Here is a 13388-nt window from a genome sequence, read left to right as displayed (position 1 = left end):
TTAGACAGCAGCAGTAAGTCTACCATAATTCTTTTTATTATTAAATATAAATTTTAAACAGTCAAAAAATAATCTACTTCACAAAATTGTTATTTGATGCTATAGTTCTCATTTGCAAGCGTTGAATGAACAATTTCTATATACACTTAGTTCGTCGATTGCACGAATTGGCGTAATGGCAAGGTAGGAGACTTGGATGATACGACTGGTTAAACTGTAGGCAAATCATTTTGTTTGGCAAAAAGGTAAAGCCTTTATTATTCATGAACAACTCTGTAATCTCATTTTTAAGCGTAATGAACATTGTGCCTAGGATGGGTTATATCACTAGCTACAGTTTCTCGGAGCCTACCAAGTGAATGACAGAATAAGTTTGAATTTGTACTTTTGTTGACCTACATATGAAAGTCAAGGAACTGTGATTATAAGTCTATGGTTTGTAGTTGGGCATCATCGCTGCATTCCTTCGACTGTTAGTTTTAACTCTCAGTATAACATCACTTGGCTAGATTTAATCTTCAACTCTGAGTCTTGCTATGGCAGACTGGTAGAATGTTCATACCTAGTCTCATAGATATATCTATCACTGTTCCACTAGTGGTGTAGCTTTACTCACTGTGATGTTAAGTTCATAGACTCATAGACATACCAGAGCCTGATAACTAGCTTATGGTCCTAGCCTCAATCCATGATTATTTCATATGGCCATCCAATGATTTGTTAATTTTCATGCATTCACTCTACTTGCACCGGCTAACAAGTAGCAACATATAACAAACAACTCACTTTATGATCTTTGACTGCTTGGCAAGAACATTTAAACTTTTTATCGTGCCGTTTGTTATCTATATCATAGACCTATAATTAACTATACTATATTAAGTATAGTTAATAGGTCTATGATCTATATGAATTTATTTTCACGTTAGTCTCCATATTTGACCTTGACTGAAATAGGCAACGAAAGTCTATGAAACTGCCCTGTTACTTAATCATTCGGAAGAAGTATGCTATAGGAAATGTTTGATGGTGTTGATATATGATCATTTAGTATGATTGTTTAGTATGTCAGTGGCAAACCAGTCTTGCATCCACAGCTCTTTTGATGTACATGTAGGCCTACTTACATTTTATATCTATTAGAGTATAGCAACCTCACATTCCGAGTAACTCTGTTTTTTTTAATTGTTTTATAAATTTCCGGTCATATCTATACATACATATACATCTAACTCAGCGCTTTTTTATTTGTTTTCATAGCCGATATCACTACGACTGATGAGGGAGAGGTCACATCAATTGTTTAGAATTAAAAAAAAAGGCACAAAAAATAAAACAAACATATTTGAAATATATGGAAAAAACATATTATTGCAAGATCGTTCTGAAAAAAGTCTAATGTTTTCACACAGTAGCATATAAATAAACAACTTACTTTATGACCTTTGACTTTTTTCCTGTTTTTTCTCTATTATAATCTGATAGAAACGTGATTCCTTGAGGGTGAGTGAAATTGATAGAAACGTGATTCCTTGAGGGTGAGTGAAATATGCAGGTCATTTTCAGGATTGTTGAAGGTACAGTATTTATTTAAATTATTTTTGATATATAAAAAAGATAAAAATCCGAAATCACATAAGGAAGTTATTGCAATGACAAATACCTTTCCTTTGTCATCACGATTATTAGTTGCATATCAGTGAACAACAGCTACACTCCGTTAAAGATGTGAGCAGCCACTCGATTGGGAAGCTCTGACCTAACTAGTAGAATCGCTGAGATAAAAATGCTTTAAAATACTTCAAATTTGAGGCACTCGAGCTATCAAGAATAAACTGAGAGACCATGAAAGAGAAACCAAGTGTAGCTTAAAACGAAAGTAAAAATATAAAAGGAAGAAGATTCGATCGTTTTGGCAGAGCGGTATGCGCACCTTCTCTGCATCCTTTGAATGTAGTCTATTGCCTGTCATGCATGTAAACTTATATGTATTTATTTAGTAAATATATATTTCATGGGCACTTAAAGCTTCGTGTTGTTGCTTGCAGTTTCCTTTAAAGCTTCATTATTTAAATTTTATTAAAAGTGTCGACAACTTTTATTTATAGATGTCCGGAGTACAAGCAGGCATTTTCAGTCATTTCTGCAAAGTAATGTATTTTTTACTGTAAATCTTTAAAAATAAAGTTTGACCTTGACCGCATCATAAAATGTGAAAATAAAATGAACAAGTTTCACCACAGCTGGCAAAGTAGTTTTGAGCTGGTGATGCGCTTTTATATAATATTCTAGTTGAATGTCGGGCACTGCACAGATTATAAAAAGGTTTTTGCACAGAAAAGTCTTTTTCATTCTAACTTTTAAATGTGAGCGTTTTGTTCATTTATGTGTACTGTGTTTATTTCTAAGTAATTCATACTGGGTGCAGTGTCTACTACATATTTATATTGATTGCAATATTCTTGTTGGCCATGAGAGATTAAGCATTTCCCTTCTGGTGTGGTTTCAGGCTTAACGCTAGCTGCAGTGTTAGGTAAGAAGCCATTAAAGATTGGCATTTGTAATAAGTATGTGGCCAGGTTATTTCGTAGTATAGCCAGTTCGGCAATGTAGTGTATTGGATAAATGCCTGTCTGCATACTTGGAGATTAAGAGTTCAAATTCAGTGCGCAGTATATTTTTGTTTGACAGATGAACAGAATCCTATCAACCATTGAGATTTTTATATATAGATGTTGCATTTGATGCTAAGCATTTTATTAACTTAGCTTTGTCGGATCATTTAAAATACATGAAAAATAAATAGATTTTTGTGATTTGCTACTTTCCCCCAATCAGTAGCAATTTGCACTGCTACAACTTGCACTACTGCCATCCAGAAAGGTTTCTTTTTACACCCAACTCTCATACTATAAGAGTGAGTTATCATTGATACTTTGAACTGCATGAGCTGTCAAGCCTTCTGCTCTTTACTTCATTGAGGACAATAACCCATCAGTTCATTTACACTAATCAAGTCAGCACACTGTAGCTGTTACTCTATATTACATGTTTGAGTAAATATGCATCTATATATATACATATATATATATATATATATATATATATATGCGGGATATATATATACATGCGGCATATATATATGTGGTATATATATATATACCACATATATATATGCCGCATATATATATATATATATATATCCCGCATATATATATCCCTCATATATATATACATGTATATATATATATCCCGCATATATATACATGTACATGTATATCCCATATATATATATTCCATATATATATATATATCCCATATATATATATTCCATATATATATATATATATTCCATATATATATATATATATATATATATATATATATATATATATATATATATATATAATATATATATATATATATATATATATATATATATATATATATATATATATATATATATACATGACTACCCAATGACTACAATATATAGCCAGCAAAGAAAAAGAAAAGGTAGAGAAATATCTCCCTCTTGGAGAAGAAATTGAAAAATGCTGGAATGTAAGAACAACTGTAATTCCAGTAGTCATTGGGGCACTGGGCGCAATAACACCGGCGCATAAAATGTGGTTCGCCCATTTACCAACAACAATCAACTCAGGTGAGTTGCAGAAAAGTGCGCTATTGGGAACAGCTAAGATCTTGAGGCGAGTGCTCAAACTCCCAGGCCTCTGGTAGGAGACCCGAGTTAGAGCAGAATTTACCACCCATACGGGGTATCCGGGGTGAGGAAACAATTTTTCATATATATATATAAAACTATGTGTACTAAAAAACTACAAGTTTTGTTAAAACATTTTGTTAAAACATAAGTGTTTTAACTAAACTTGTAGTTTTTTAGTACACATAGTTTTATATCAGCCCGGTTTTTACTCAAAACATTGAGCACTCATTTTACTAATGTGTATAAATATAACTTTTACAGTATATATCTAGCAGAATATATATACATATATGTATATATATATACATATATGTATATATATATATACATATATGTATATCCTGCCGAAGTAAATGTTGTTTAAAGGATAATTAGGCACGTAAAGAAGCGTAAAGCGCGTAAATTCAGTGAAGAGTGCTGAACACCAGAAAGAATCCTAATCTATAAGAAGTGTGAAGAACAGTGTGCACTCAGCTTTCAGCTCCTGTCAGTTTAAAAGATGCAAATCCTCTCACCAGGCTCATGAGAGGAAAGACTGGCAGCTAAAAGTTATGAGCAGACTGGCCTTGAAAATATTTGAATGTTTCCAATTTATAGTATTCCATCACTTGTTTGCTTGGACACTCGCTTTAGTTCAATAAACTCAGATTATATCCAGAAACTAAAATTCCTATTTTAAATTTACACTGATTAAGCAAGAATGTAGCATTGGCACAGCTGACACAGGTATATCTCATTTAAGATGTTTTAGTTAGTTATTAACCTACTATACAGAAACAACAATAACAATATAAATGTGGACAATTCAATTTACAGGTTCTATTTTAAGCAAACTGTTTCTTTATTTCTGCTTTTAAGGTAAGCTTTAAAATTCATTAAACATCTGCATGTATATTACAGACACGCTGTAAAAAGGGCTCTTTGGGTGAAGCTAGCAGTATCTATGATTAACAAAACCTTGGATTCGGACAAAGATTCTGAAGATGGGACTGGCATAACACTAAGTATGCGATTATCACTAGGTATACAGTTATTATCAGGTATACAGATATTACTAGGTATACGGTTATTACTAGGTACACGGTTATTACTAGATATACAGTTATTACTAGGTATACGATTATTACTAGGTATACGGTTATTACTAGGTATACGGTTGTTACTAGATATACGATTATTACTAGGTATACGGTTATTACTAGGTATACGGTTATTACTAGGTATACGGTTGTTACTAGATATACGGTTATTACTAGGTATACGGTTATTACTAGGTATACGGTTATTACTAGGTGTACAGTAATTACTAGGTATACGGTTGTTACTAGGTATACAGTTATCACTAAGTGTACAGTTATTACTAGGTATACGGTTGTTACTAGGTATACAGTTATCACTAGGTATACCGTTTTATACCAAAGGTTTAATCATTCAACTCACTTTGAATCGTTAAATAGCGTCTGTCCTGTCCTTTTATTGATAACCTATGTCAATTTCATTGATCCCAGACACCAGCAACGGGTTTTTGAAAGGTCTTTCTAAACACTTGCTAGCAAACCTCTAGTAGCATATCCTAGAATATCATCATTATGTACTATTATGTATAAAACCCATGCTGTTGCTTCAAAACGGATCATGCGCTATGCAGCAAAATGCCTTTCATGTATTTAGAGATGCTTCTGGACACTGACTGTAGACACTTGACTAACTTCTGCATTAGTCAAGGAATGAAAACTGATACCAATTTTCCTTCAAGTATTGATGAAACTCTATCATCAAAGTACTTTAGGCTTAGCAATACATGAATAAATAGGTCACACTTATATTTACCTTCTACTTGATAGCACAAGTGATCTACATCTAAGCTGTTTTTAATATTTCCCATTAATCAAAAGTTTCACCAGGATACGTGTTTTTCTATAGTGTAATAACATATTTTTGACTTATCGGCAATATCAACCAACATTTTTCTATTTGTTTAGTCTTTTCATTTTTTCTATTATTGGGTGTTACTCTTTGCCTTATTTTTAATGTTTCTGTTAGTTTAGAATAATTTCTTGTTTTATTCATGGCTAATTTTTTGTGTTAGCCATGGCTAATTTTTTGTGTTAGTTATGGCTAATTTTTTGTGTTAGCCATGGCTAATTTTTTGTGTTAGTCATGGCTAATTTTTTGTGTTAGTAATGGCTAATTTCTTGTTTTAGCCATGGCTAATTTTTTGTGTTAGTAATGGCTAATTTCTTGTTTTAGCCATGGCTAATTTTTTGTGTTAGTCATGGCTAATTTTTTGTGTTAGTTATGGCTAATTTTTTGTGTTAGTAATGGCTAATTTCTTGTTTTAGCCATGGCTAATTTTTTGTGTTAGTAATGGCTAATTTCTTGTTTTAGCCATGGCTAATTTTTTGTGTTAGTAATGGCTAATTTCTTGTTTTAGCCATGGCTAATTTTTTGTGTTAGTCATGGCTAATTTTTTGTGTTAGTCATGGCTAATTTCTTGTGTTAGTCATGGCTAATTTTTTGTGTTAGTTATGGCTAATTTTTTGTTTTAGTCATGGCTAATTTTTTGTGTTAGTAATGGCTAATTTTTTGTGTTAGTAATGGCTAATTTCTTGTTTTAGCCATGGCTAATTTTTTGTGTTAGTAATGGCTAATTTTTTGTGTTAGTCATGGCTAATTTCTTGTGTTAGTCATGGCTAATTTTTTGTGTTAGTTATGGCTAATTTCTTGTTTTAGCCATGGCTAATTTTTTGTGTTAGTAATGGCTAATTTTTTGTGTTAGTAATGGCTAATTTCTTGTTTTAGCCATGGCTAATTTTTTGTGTTAGTAATGGCTAATTTTTTGTGTTAGTAATGGCTAATTTCTTGTTTTAGCCATGGCTAATTTTTTGTGTTAGTCATGGCTAATTTTTTGTGTTAGCCATGGCTAATTTTTTGTGTTAGTAATGGCTAATTTCTTGTTTTAGCCATGGCTAATTTTTTGTGTTAGTAATGGCTAATTTCTTGTTTTAGCCATGGCTAATTTTTTGTGTTAGTCATGGCTAATTTTTTGTGTTAGCCATGGCTAATTTTTTGTGTTAGTAATGGCTAATTTCTTGTTTTAGCCATGGCTAATTTTTTGTGTTAGTAATGGCTAATTTCTTGTTTTAGCCATGGCTAATTTTTTGTGTTAGTCATGGCTAATTTCTTGTGTTAGTCATGGCTAATTTTTTGTGTTAGTTATGGCTAATTTTTTGTGTTAGTTATGGCTAATTTTTTGTGTTAGTTATGGCAATGATCAGCTATCTTCGGTAGCTTTTTTCTCTTGTTTGCTTTATCTAATAATGCATATTTTTTTCGCAAAAGTTTAGCTGGCAATGGCTTGGCAAAGCTTGAGGTGAAAATGCTATCAAAATGTTGATGGCCAATTTTGTTTTACATGTAGATTCATCAATGAGTCACTCCTCCTAAGACACCACTAGTTTGTTGTACTGTGAGACAGTTATAAAATCGCTTGATTAGCTTAATCATTGCTTGATTATGTTTGTAATGATTCCTTTTGGGAGTTTATAAAACCTTTGCTATTTACTTTTATCATTCGGTTTTCAGATACCTGGCTCCATTTCTTATTCCTTAGAACACACTTCGGTTTGTTGTCAATAGTGCATTTTTTGACAAAGCTCACATTTTCATAAATTTGATCTAAGATGTAGTTTGGTAAACTTTTAGTATTAGGCTTTTAGCAGCTGTGGTCTAGAGGTCAATAACCTCTGACATGTAAACAACAGGTTATGGTTGAGTTGTCCAATAAAGGATTCTAGTGGTGACAAGACCAACCCTAAAATGATCGCAATTGGGTGGGTCTCCAGTCAATAATGTTCTTTTGCCCTTTATGTTCTTTTCTGACAAGCTTAGCCAAAACTACAGAAACATTGTTTAGACAGCAGGGGCTCTTAAAACAAGCCCGGCTTTTGCTTGTAGCAAGCTCAGCAGACACCATACTTCAAGGAGTTACTCACATACATATTGTATTAGACTTGCACTCAAACATTTTTAGCCTTCATTTGTCTATAAATGGACCATCTACTTAAGAGCTGTTCTACATATTTCAACTGACATCTTGTTTCTTTTTACAGGTCAACAAATATCGGCTGTGATTCCTATCAGTTTTGTTCTGGTCATCGCTTTTCTCCTTGTCTGCTTGTTGTACAAGAGGCGTCGACTGACTCTTGGCATATCCGCCTATAAAGTCTCAGTAGGAGAAGAGCTGCAGATTGAAGACTGTGATCTGAATCATGTGACCATTGATGTCAAGGAGTGTCAAGGTCAGTCAGAGTTGTTTGATGTCTGATGGTACTATCATCAAGAGCCTTTCAGCTGCTCATGTACATATAACTAAAAATTTTAAATTTCATAAATTAAAATAAGATTCTTATTCAAGTTCGAATGGTCATATAATGTGTTTTCTTCCATTGATCTAAAAACAATTATGTGAAAGCCATTAGCCAGATTTTCTGAAACTTATGAACCAAATATTGATTTTTATTAGCTTCAGTATACATATGTACGGAGACTGCCAGTTCCTTTTACTGCTCCAGAAGAGTAAAGACACCGAATGCAAGCAGCAATATGGATATATATACCTAGCAAATAATTATATAGGCATATGATCAATGTGTGCGCCTCACAATGAACAAAACAACACACACAGAGACTGCTAGCTATCTCTGACTTCCTTTCGTCATCTGGGCTCCTTCTACAGAGAAGCTCACGCACGAGTATTCGCCGCTTTTATTGTCTCAGCTTATCAGTTCCCTGTTTAGTTATCTCGGTAGGCCAAGCTGGCTCATCTACGACTGCGTCTCCTGCTGTGATGAGACTTAACCTGGCCATAACATTACTCCTGGGATTAATGTCATGGCCAGGTTATGACATGATGACAGGTGACCAGAGCCACCTGTCATCTAGACAGGTGGCTCTGGTCTCTTCACTCGGCCACCTCCCTCTCCTCTCTCGTGGAAACCGTAGGCTGTCCACTCAGAGCTAGGAGGCAAGAGTAGTCGAACTCTAGCCGCTGCACCTCAAACTCGGCAAAGGCTAGATAGTCCTCTCTCAGTCTCCGGGTTCGTATCAGGCTGACAGTATAGAGAGACAGCACCTGCTATCGGCGGCTGTCTTTCAGCAACTGGCAGATTTTCTCCTACTGCCAGCTGTAGATAAGCTCATCGGCTGTCGGCACGCTTAAGGGATGATTCAACCTTTTAGAGCAGGACTCGATCCATGTCAGAGGCTCCTCCCCTTGGTTCCTTAGTCCGACAGAGAGACATTCAGGCCGATCCTTTATTGTCCTCTTTTTAAAGGTGGGCTCGAGGCTCAGGCGATTCAGGCTAGCTCAGTTGCAAGGAGCAACCTTCAATCCCTGAGTTGGCTTGGGCTTTTGCGAGTCCACACTCCTCTTCATGCGGTGTTCCTTGAGCATGGGCTCGTGCTCTCTTGGGGTTGGTCAGGCAAGTCAGAGTAGGAGTGGATGATTTCATAGACAGGGAGGTTGGCCATTCTCTGGTCTGCAAAAAAGAATGCCACTTGAGCTTATCTACCAAGTACACCATGTTTCCACACCCAGTGTCCTGGCGTACTCTCTTATGTAATATAGGTTTTTCATGAAAAACATGCAAACAATGGCATAGACACATGTAGATGGTGAAGTGTTGCACAGCTGTCAATTTCTTTGGGCACTAGTGGTAATGCCACACGTGCTAGGCTCTCATAACACCTCAGTCACCTGCTCCGACTTGTCACCACTAATAAAATGCTCTGTAGGTATGATCTCATCATTTGCCTCACAGCTAGCGTCTTTAACGGGATGTGTACCTTTTGAGCCAATGTCTTACCAAAAGCCGGTGAGGCAACGAGCTCAGTCTCTGTTAAACAAAAGATCAAAGGTCGGCTCTGTCAACTTGACTCTCTCCATTTCTTCCACCAAATCGAAACGCTCGTAAATCTTGAGAAGTGTCTCATTTGGCTCACTCGACTGGCTGTTTTCTCGACAGCTCCAATTCTTCCCAGAAGACTAGCCTTGAAGCGCCTTCAGGTAAATGTGGTTGGGCCAAGCTTTAATGACCTAAAATGGCCCACAAAGTTGGCCTTGAGTTTCGGGTTGTCTCATTTTTTTTCTCTTCTTCAGGAGCCAAACCCAGTCTCCTGGTGCTTACAGTGGAGGTTGTTCCTGGTCCTCTCGCCGGATGGCCATCTGCTCCTCTTGGAGAGTTGCATGTACCTCTTCCAGTTTTCTCAACATCTCTACTATTTATTCATGTAAGGGTGGGCCGGGGTGAGTAGTAGGATGTATTCCAGTTGGTAAGCTAGTCACAGCTCCCATCCGAGCATAAGCAGAATTGTTGTTTTTCTTGTGGCTGAGTGTGGTGCATCTCGGTTAGTGTTGGGCCGGTGTTGGGTTATCCGCTCTTACCGATACTGAGGGATTCTCGGTATCCGAGGAAACCACCCATTTTCGGTGACAGCTAGGTATCTGCGGCCGGTTTGATATGATCGGTATTTATCCGTAAAAGCCTACCGGTGAATGGTTATACGGATATCCGGAGAGATTTTTAAAACGCTTCGTGACGAACATGCTAATCACAGCACGCATTGGCGAACAAATTCAACAAAAATTTCCACGCTTACTGTATCTACTATTATATTACGTTACATTGATAATGCCACCAGCCTTGAAGGTTTGAGAGTTCTCCAAAGACGGGAGGATGTATAAAGATTAAAGACTCTAACGAGACTGGACTCCAATTGGACTGCGCATAATTATGTGATTACATTACCTGATTACAATATGTGATAGTAAGATTTCTGTAAACTGTTTCAGTATATTTAACAAAGAGAGCCCCTTGCCATTATCTATTTGTTCTTTATTATACATAACGTTTGTGTCAATAACTATATTTTTTAATAGAATAAACAATAAAAACATCTATCATAAAAATTATATTTCTATTTTTCTTTTCTTTTTTGGCTTTCTAAAACAAGGAGTCTATTTGCCGTAACAATATACTGCTGACTAAAGAATGTTTTTTTGCACAGGCTACTTTTTGCACAACGATAAAAGTTGTTCGAGGCAGTTATGATTTAAAGTTTAAACTATTAAACTTTAAACCATTTAAACACACACTGATAACCACATACCGAACAATAGTACCGACAATACCGAACTTTCTTAGTTGGCAAATGATACCAAAGATGGTAAATACCGAGGATACCGATACCAGGAAAACCGATAAAAATTTTCAAGGATATCCGATCCGGCACTAAATTAGATACCGGCCCAACACTAATCTCGGTGCACTCTCATCAGCTGAGGGAGCAGCCTGTTTCATTCCTTTTGACCTTGGGTTAGCAGTGGTGCTCGCAAGGAGTTGCCCAGCTGCTCGTTATTGCACTCTATTACATTGTTGGCTTGTGGGTGGGCAGGCGTCATGTGAGTTTTCTTCACCCGTCAGAGTTGGCACAGCTTGATCATCCTGGAGCACTGAATCTCGAACTGTGCTCCCTAGTCGTTGTGGATCTGCTCCAGCAGGCCTATGTAGCAGAACACTCATTCATGCTACGCATTTGCCACCACTAGGGCCGTGGTCTTCAGGAAAGCCAAGGCATTTTGCCACCTTGTGAAGTTGTCAGTGAGCACAAGGATCTACTCTCGGTGTTTCAAGCATCGGTTCTACTGGGTTCACAGCCACCCTTTGCCAATGGCGCCTGATGTAGAGTATATGCTTAGTGCTGGCTGTTTGGTTTGGTGCCACTGTGCTTTAGACCTTAGAGCTCTTGATCAGTCTCCTTACCGTGGCTGCACTTCCTTGCCAATACTGGGTCAGTCACAGTCAGTTAATCCTCTTACCCACCCCAAGTGAGCAAGGGTGGGTGTAAGTGTGCCAAAGGGTTGTTTCTCTGATGGCTCGTAAACAGACTTTGCACCACCGAGGTTGACCATTAGGAGATATCCAGGCCTTTAGTACCCCATTAGGTCATAGCCTAAAAATTAACTGAGTCTTTTATAACTGTTGGAGTCCCCGTCCTCTCAGCTCTAGATGATCCCACATCAGTTCCTCTGCTTGAGCAGTGGCATGTATGTGGTGGCTACCGGACCCCGGTCGACAGCTTGCATCCAAACCAGTTTTTGTTGGTGTTCCCTTGAGTCATCACTTGAGCTGTGTCATAGAGTTTCAAGGTGGCCTCGGGTTGGTCCTGAGCCAGCTCCTTTTACTGCTGTGGCAGCAAACAGGCTCATGCGGCTGGCTGTCTTGTGTGCGGTTCTGGCGATTCCTGGCACAGCTGTTGGGTTTTTTTCAAGTCTCTCCAATGAGATCTGGATTTTTATGGCAAGCTCCTTGTGAGTGAGTCCTTTGCCTCTTAGATCAATGAGCTTGCACATCCGAGAGTTTTCACAGGTCCTTTAGCTAAAGCATCAGCATTCTCGTGGCAGAGTTTGGCTTGGTGTTTTAGCGTGTACTAAAACCTGACTAGGATCTCTAGCGGCCTGACCACTTGGTTTAAGGGTTCCTTTTACTGGAATAGTCATTGAAAAGAAGCATGATCTGTATGCAGAATGAACAGATGACAGTACAGGTAAGGCCTGAAATGCTTCACAGCCGTTACTGTAGTGAACAACTCTGTCCGGGTTGCACTCCTCTCAGCGCCATGGTCTAGTTAAAAAATACGAATACCCTCCCAGTCCCTTTCAGTACTTGTGATTGCACAACACCGATTCTGCAGCAATTGGCATTTGTATTCAGGATATACAGCTGGCTCAGACCAGGGTAGCCCAGTACAGGAGCCAAGAACAAAAACTCCTTCACCTTCTCGAAAGTCGTCTACTTTTCTTTGCCCCAGGTCCACTTCTCGCTCTTGTCAGTCAGCCGGTGCAAAGGCCATGCTGTGGCAGTGAAGTTAGTTATATACTGCCGGTAGTAGCCTACCATACTCAAGAAGCCTTGCAACTCCCTGAGCCCTTTAGGAATCAGCCATTCTTGGACCAGCAGCATTTTTTCTGGATCAGTAAATACACCTTTCGCGCTAACCGCATCATCTATGTAACGCATCTGTGACTGGGGCAGCTCACATTTGGAGGGCTTCAGCTTGGCCCCCTTCAGATGCTGAAACACTTCCTCCAATTGCTGCAGATGGGTGTCAAAGTCAGGAGTGGTCTTTATGATGTCATCCATGTAGACCAGCAACGTCTTCTAGAAAAGCTGTGTAGCATACACCCTATTAGTTTCTAGAAGGTGGCCGGTGCCAAGGTAAGACCAAAGGGCAAGGCCTTCTACTTCCAGAGATCGGAGCGAGTAGTGAATGTCGATTTTTCTTGTGCGTCGATCGATGTCCAGTGGTCTTTGCCTGTAGCCACTGGTCAGGTTTTGTGTTCAGAAGTGCTTGCTGTCCGACAGTGCATCGAGGCTGCAATCGACCCAAGAAAGGGGTAGGCATCTTGCTCAGTGACGGCATTCAGCCGCCGGTAGTCAACACAGAACCACCACTTGCCATCCTTTTTCTAGACCAGCAAAGCGAGATCTTCCAGCCAGATCAGAAAGCTCCAGGCATCTCTAGCCAGTTTGATCAAACTCTTGCTCAGCAACTCTTAGACTTGCTGCTCAACCTTCGCCCCTTTCTCCAACTTATTTTT

The 13388-nt window shown here is 38.0% G+C and overlaps 1 protein-coding gene across 1 annotated transcript; it reads right to left on the bottom strand.

The window, feature by feature from the left end:
* Positions 1-12579: 12579 nt before the first annotated feature.
* Positions 12580-12930, bottom strand: LOC137407179 (uncharacterized). Its single transcript, XM_068093781.1, has one exon. The coding sequence runs from the start codon at positions 12928-12930 to the stop codon at positions 12580-12582; it is 351 nt and encodes a 116-aa protein (XP_067949882.1).
* Positions 12931-13388: the final 458 nt, after the last annotated feature.

The sequence above is a fragment of the Watersipora subatra genome, chromosome 10, assembly GCF_963576615.1.
Source record: "Watersipora subatra chromosome 10, tzWatSuba1.1, whole genome shotgun sequence".
NCBI classification, from domain to species: Eukaryota; Metazoa; Bryozoa; class Gymnolaemata; order Cheilostomatida; family Watersiporidae; genus Watersipora; species Watersipora subatra.
The sequence above is the reverse complement of the archived record's forward strand: the minus strand, read 5'-3'. Positions and strand labels throughout refer to the sequence as shown.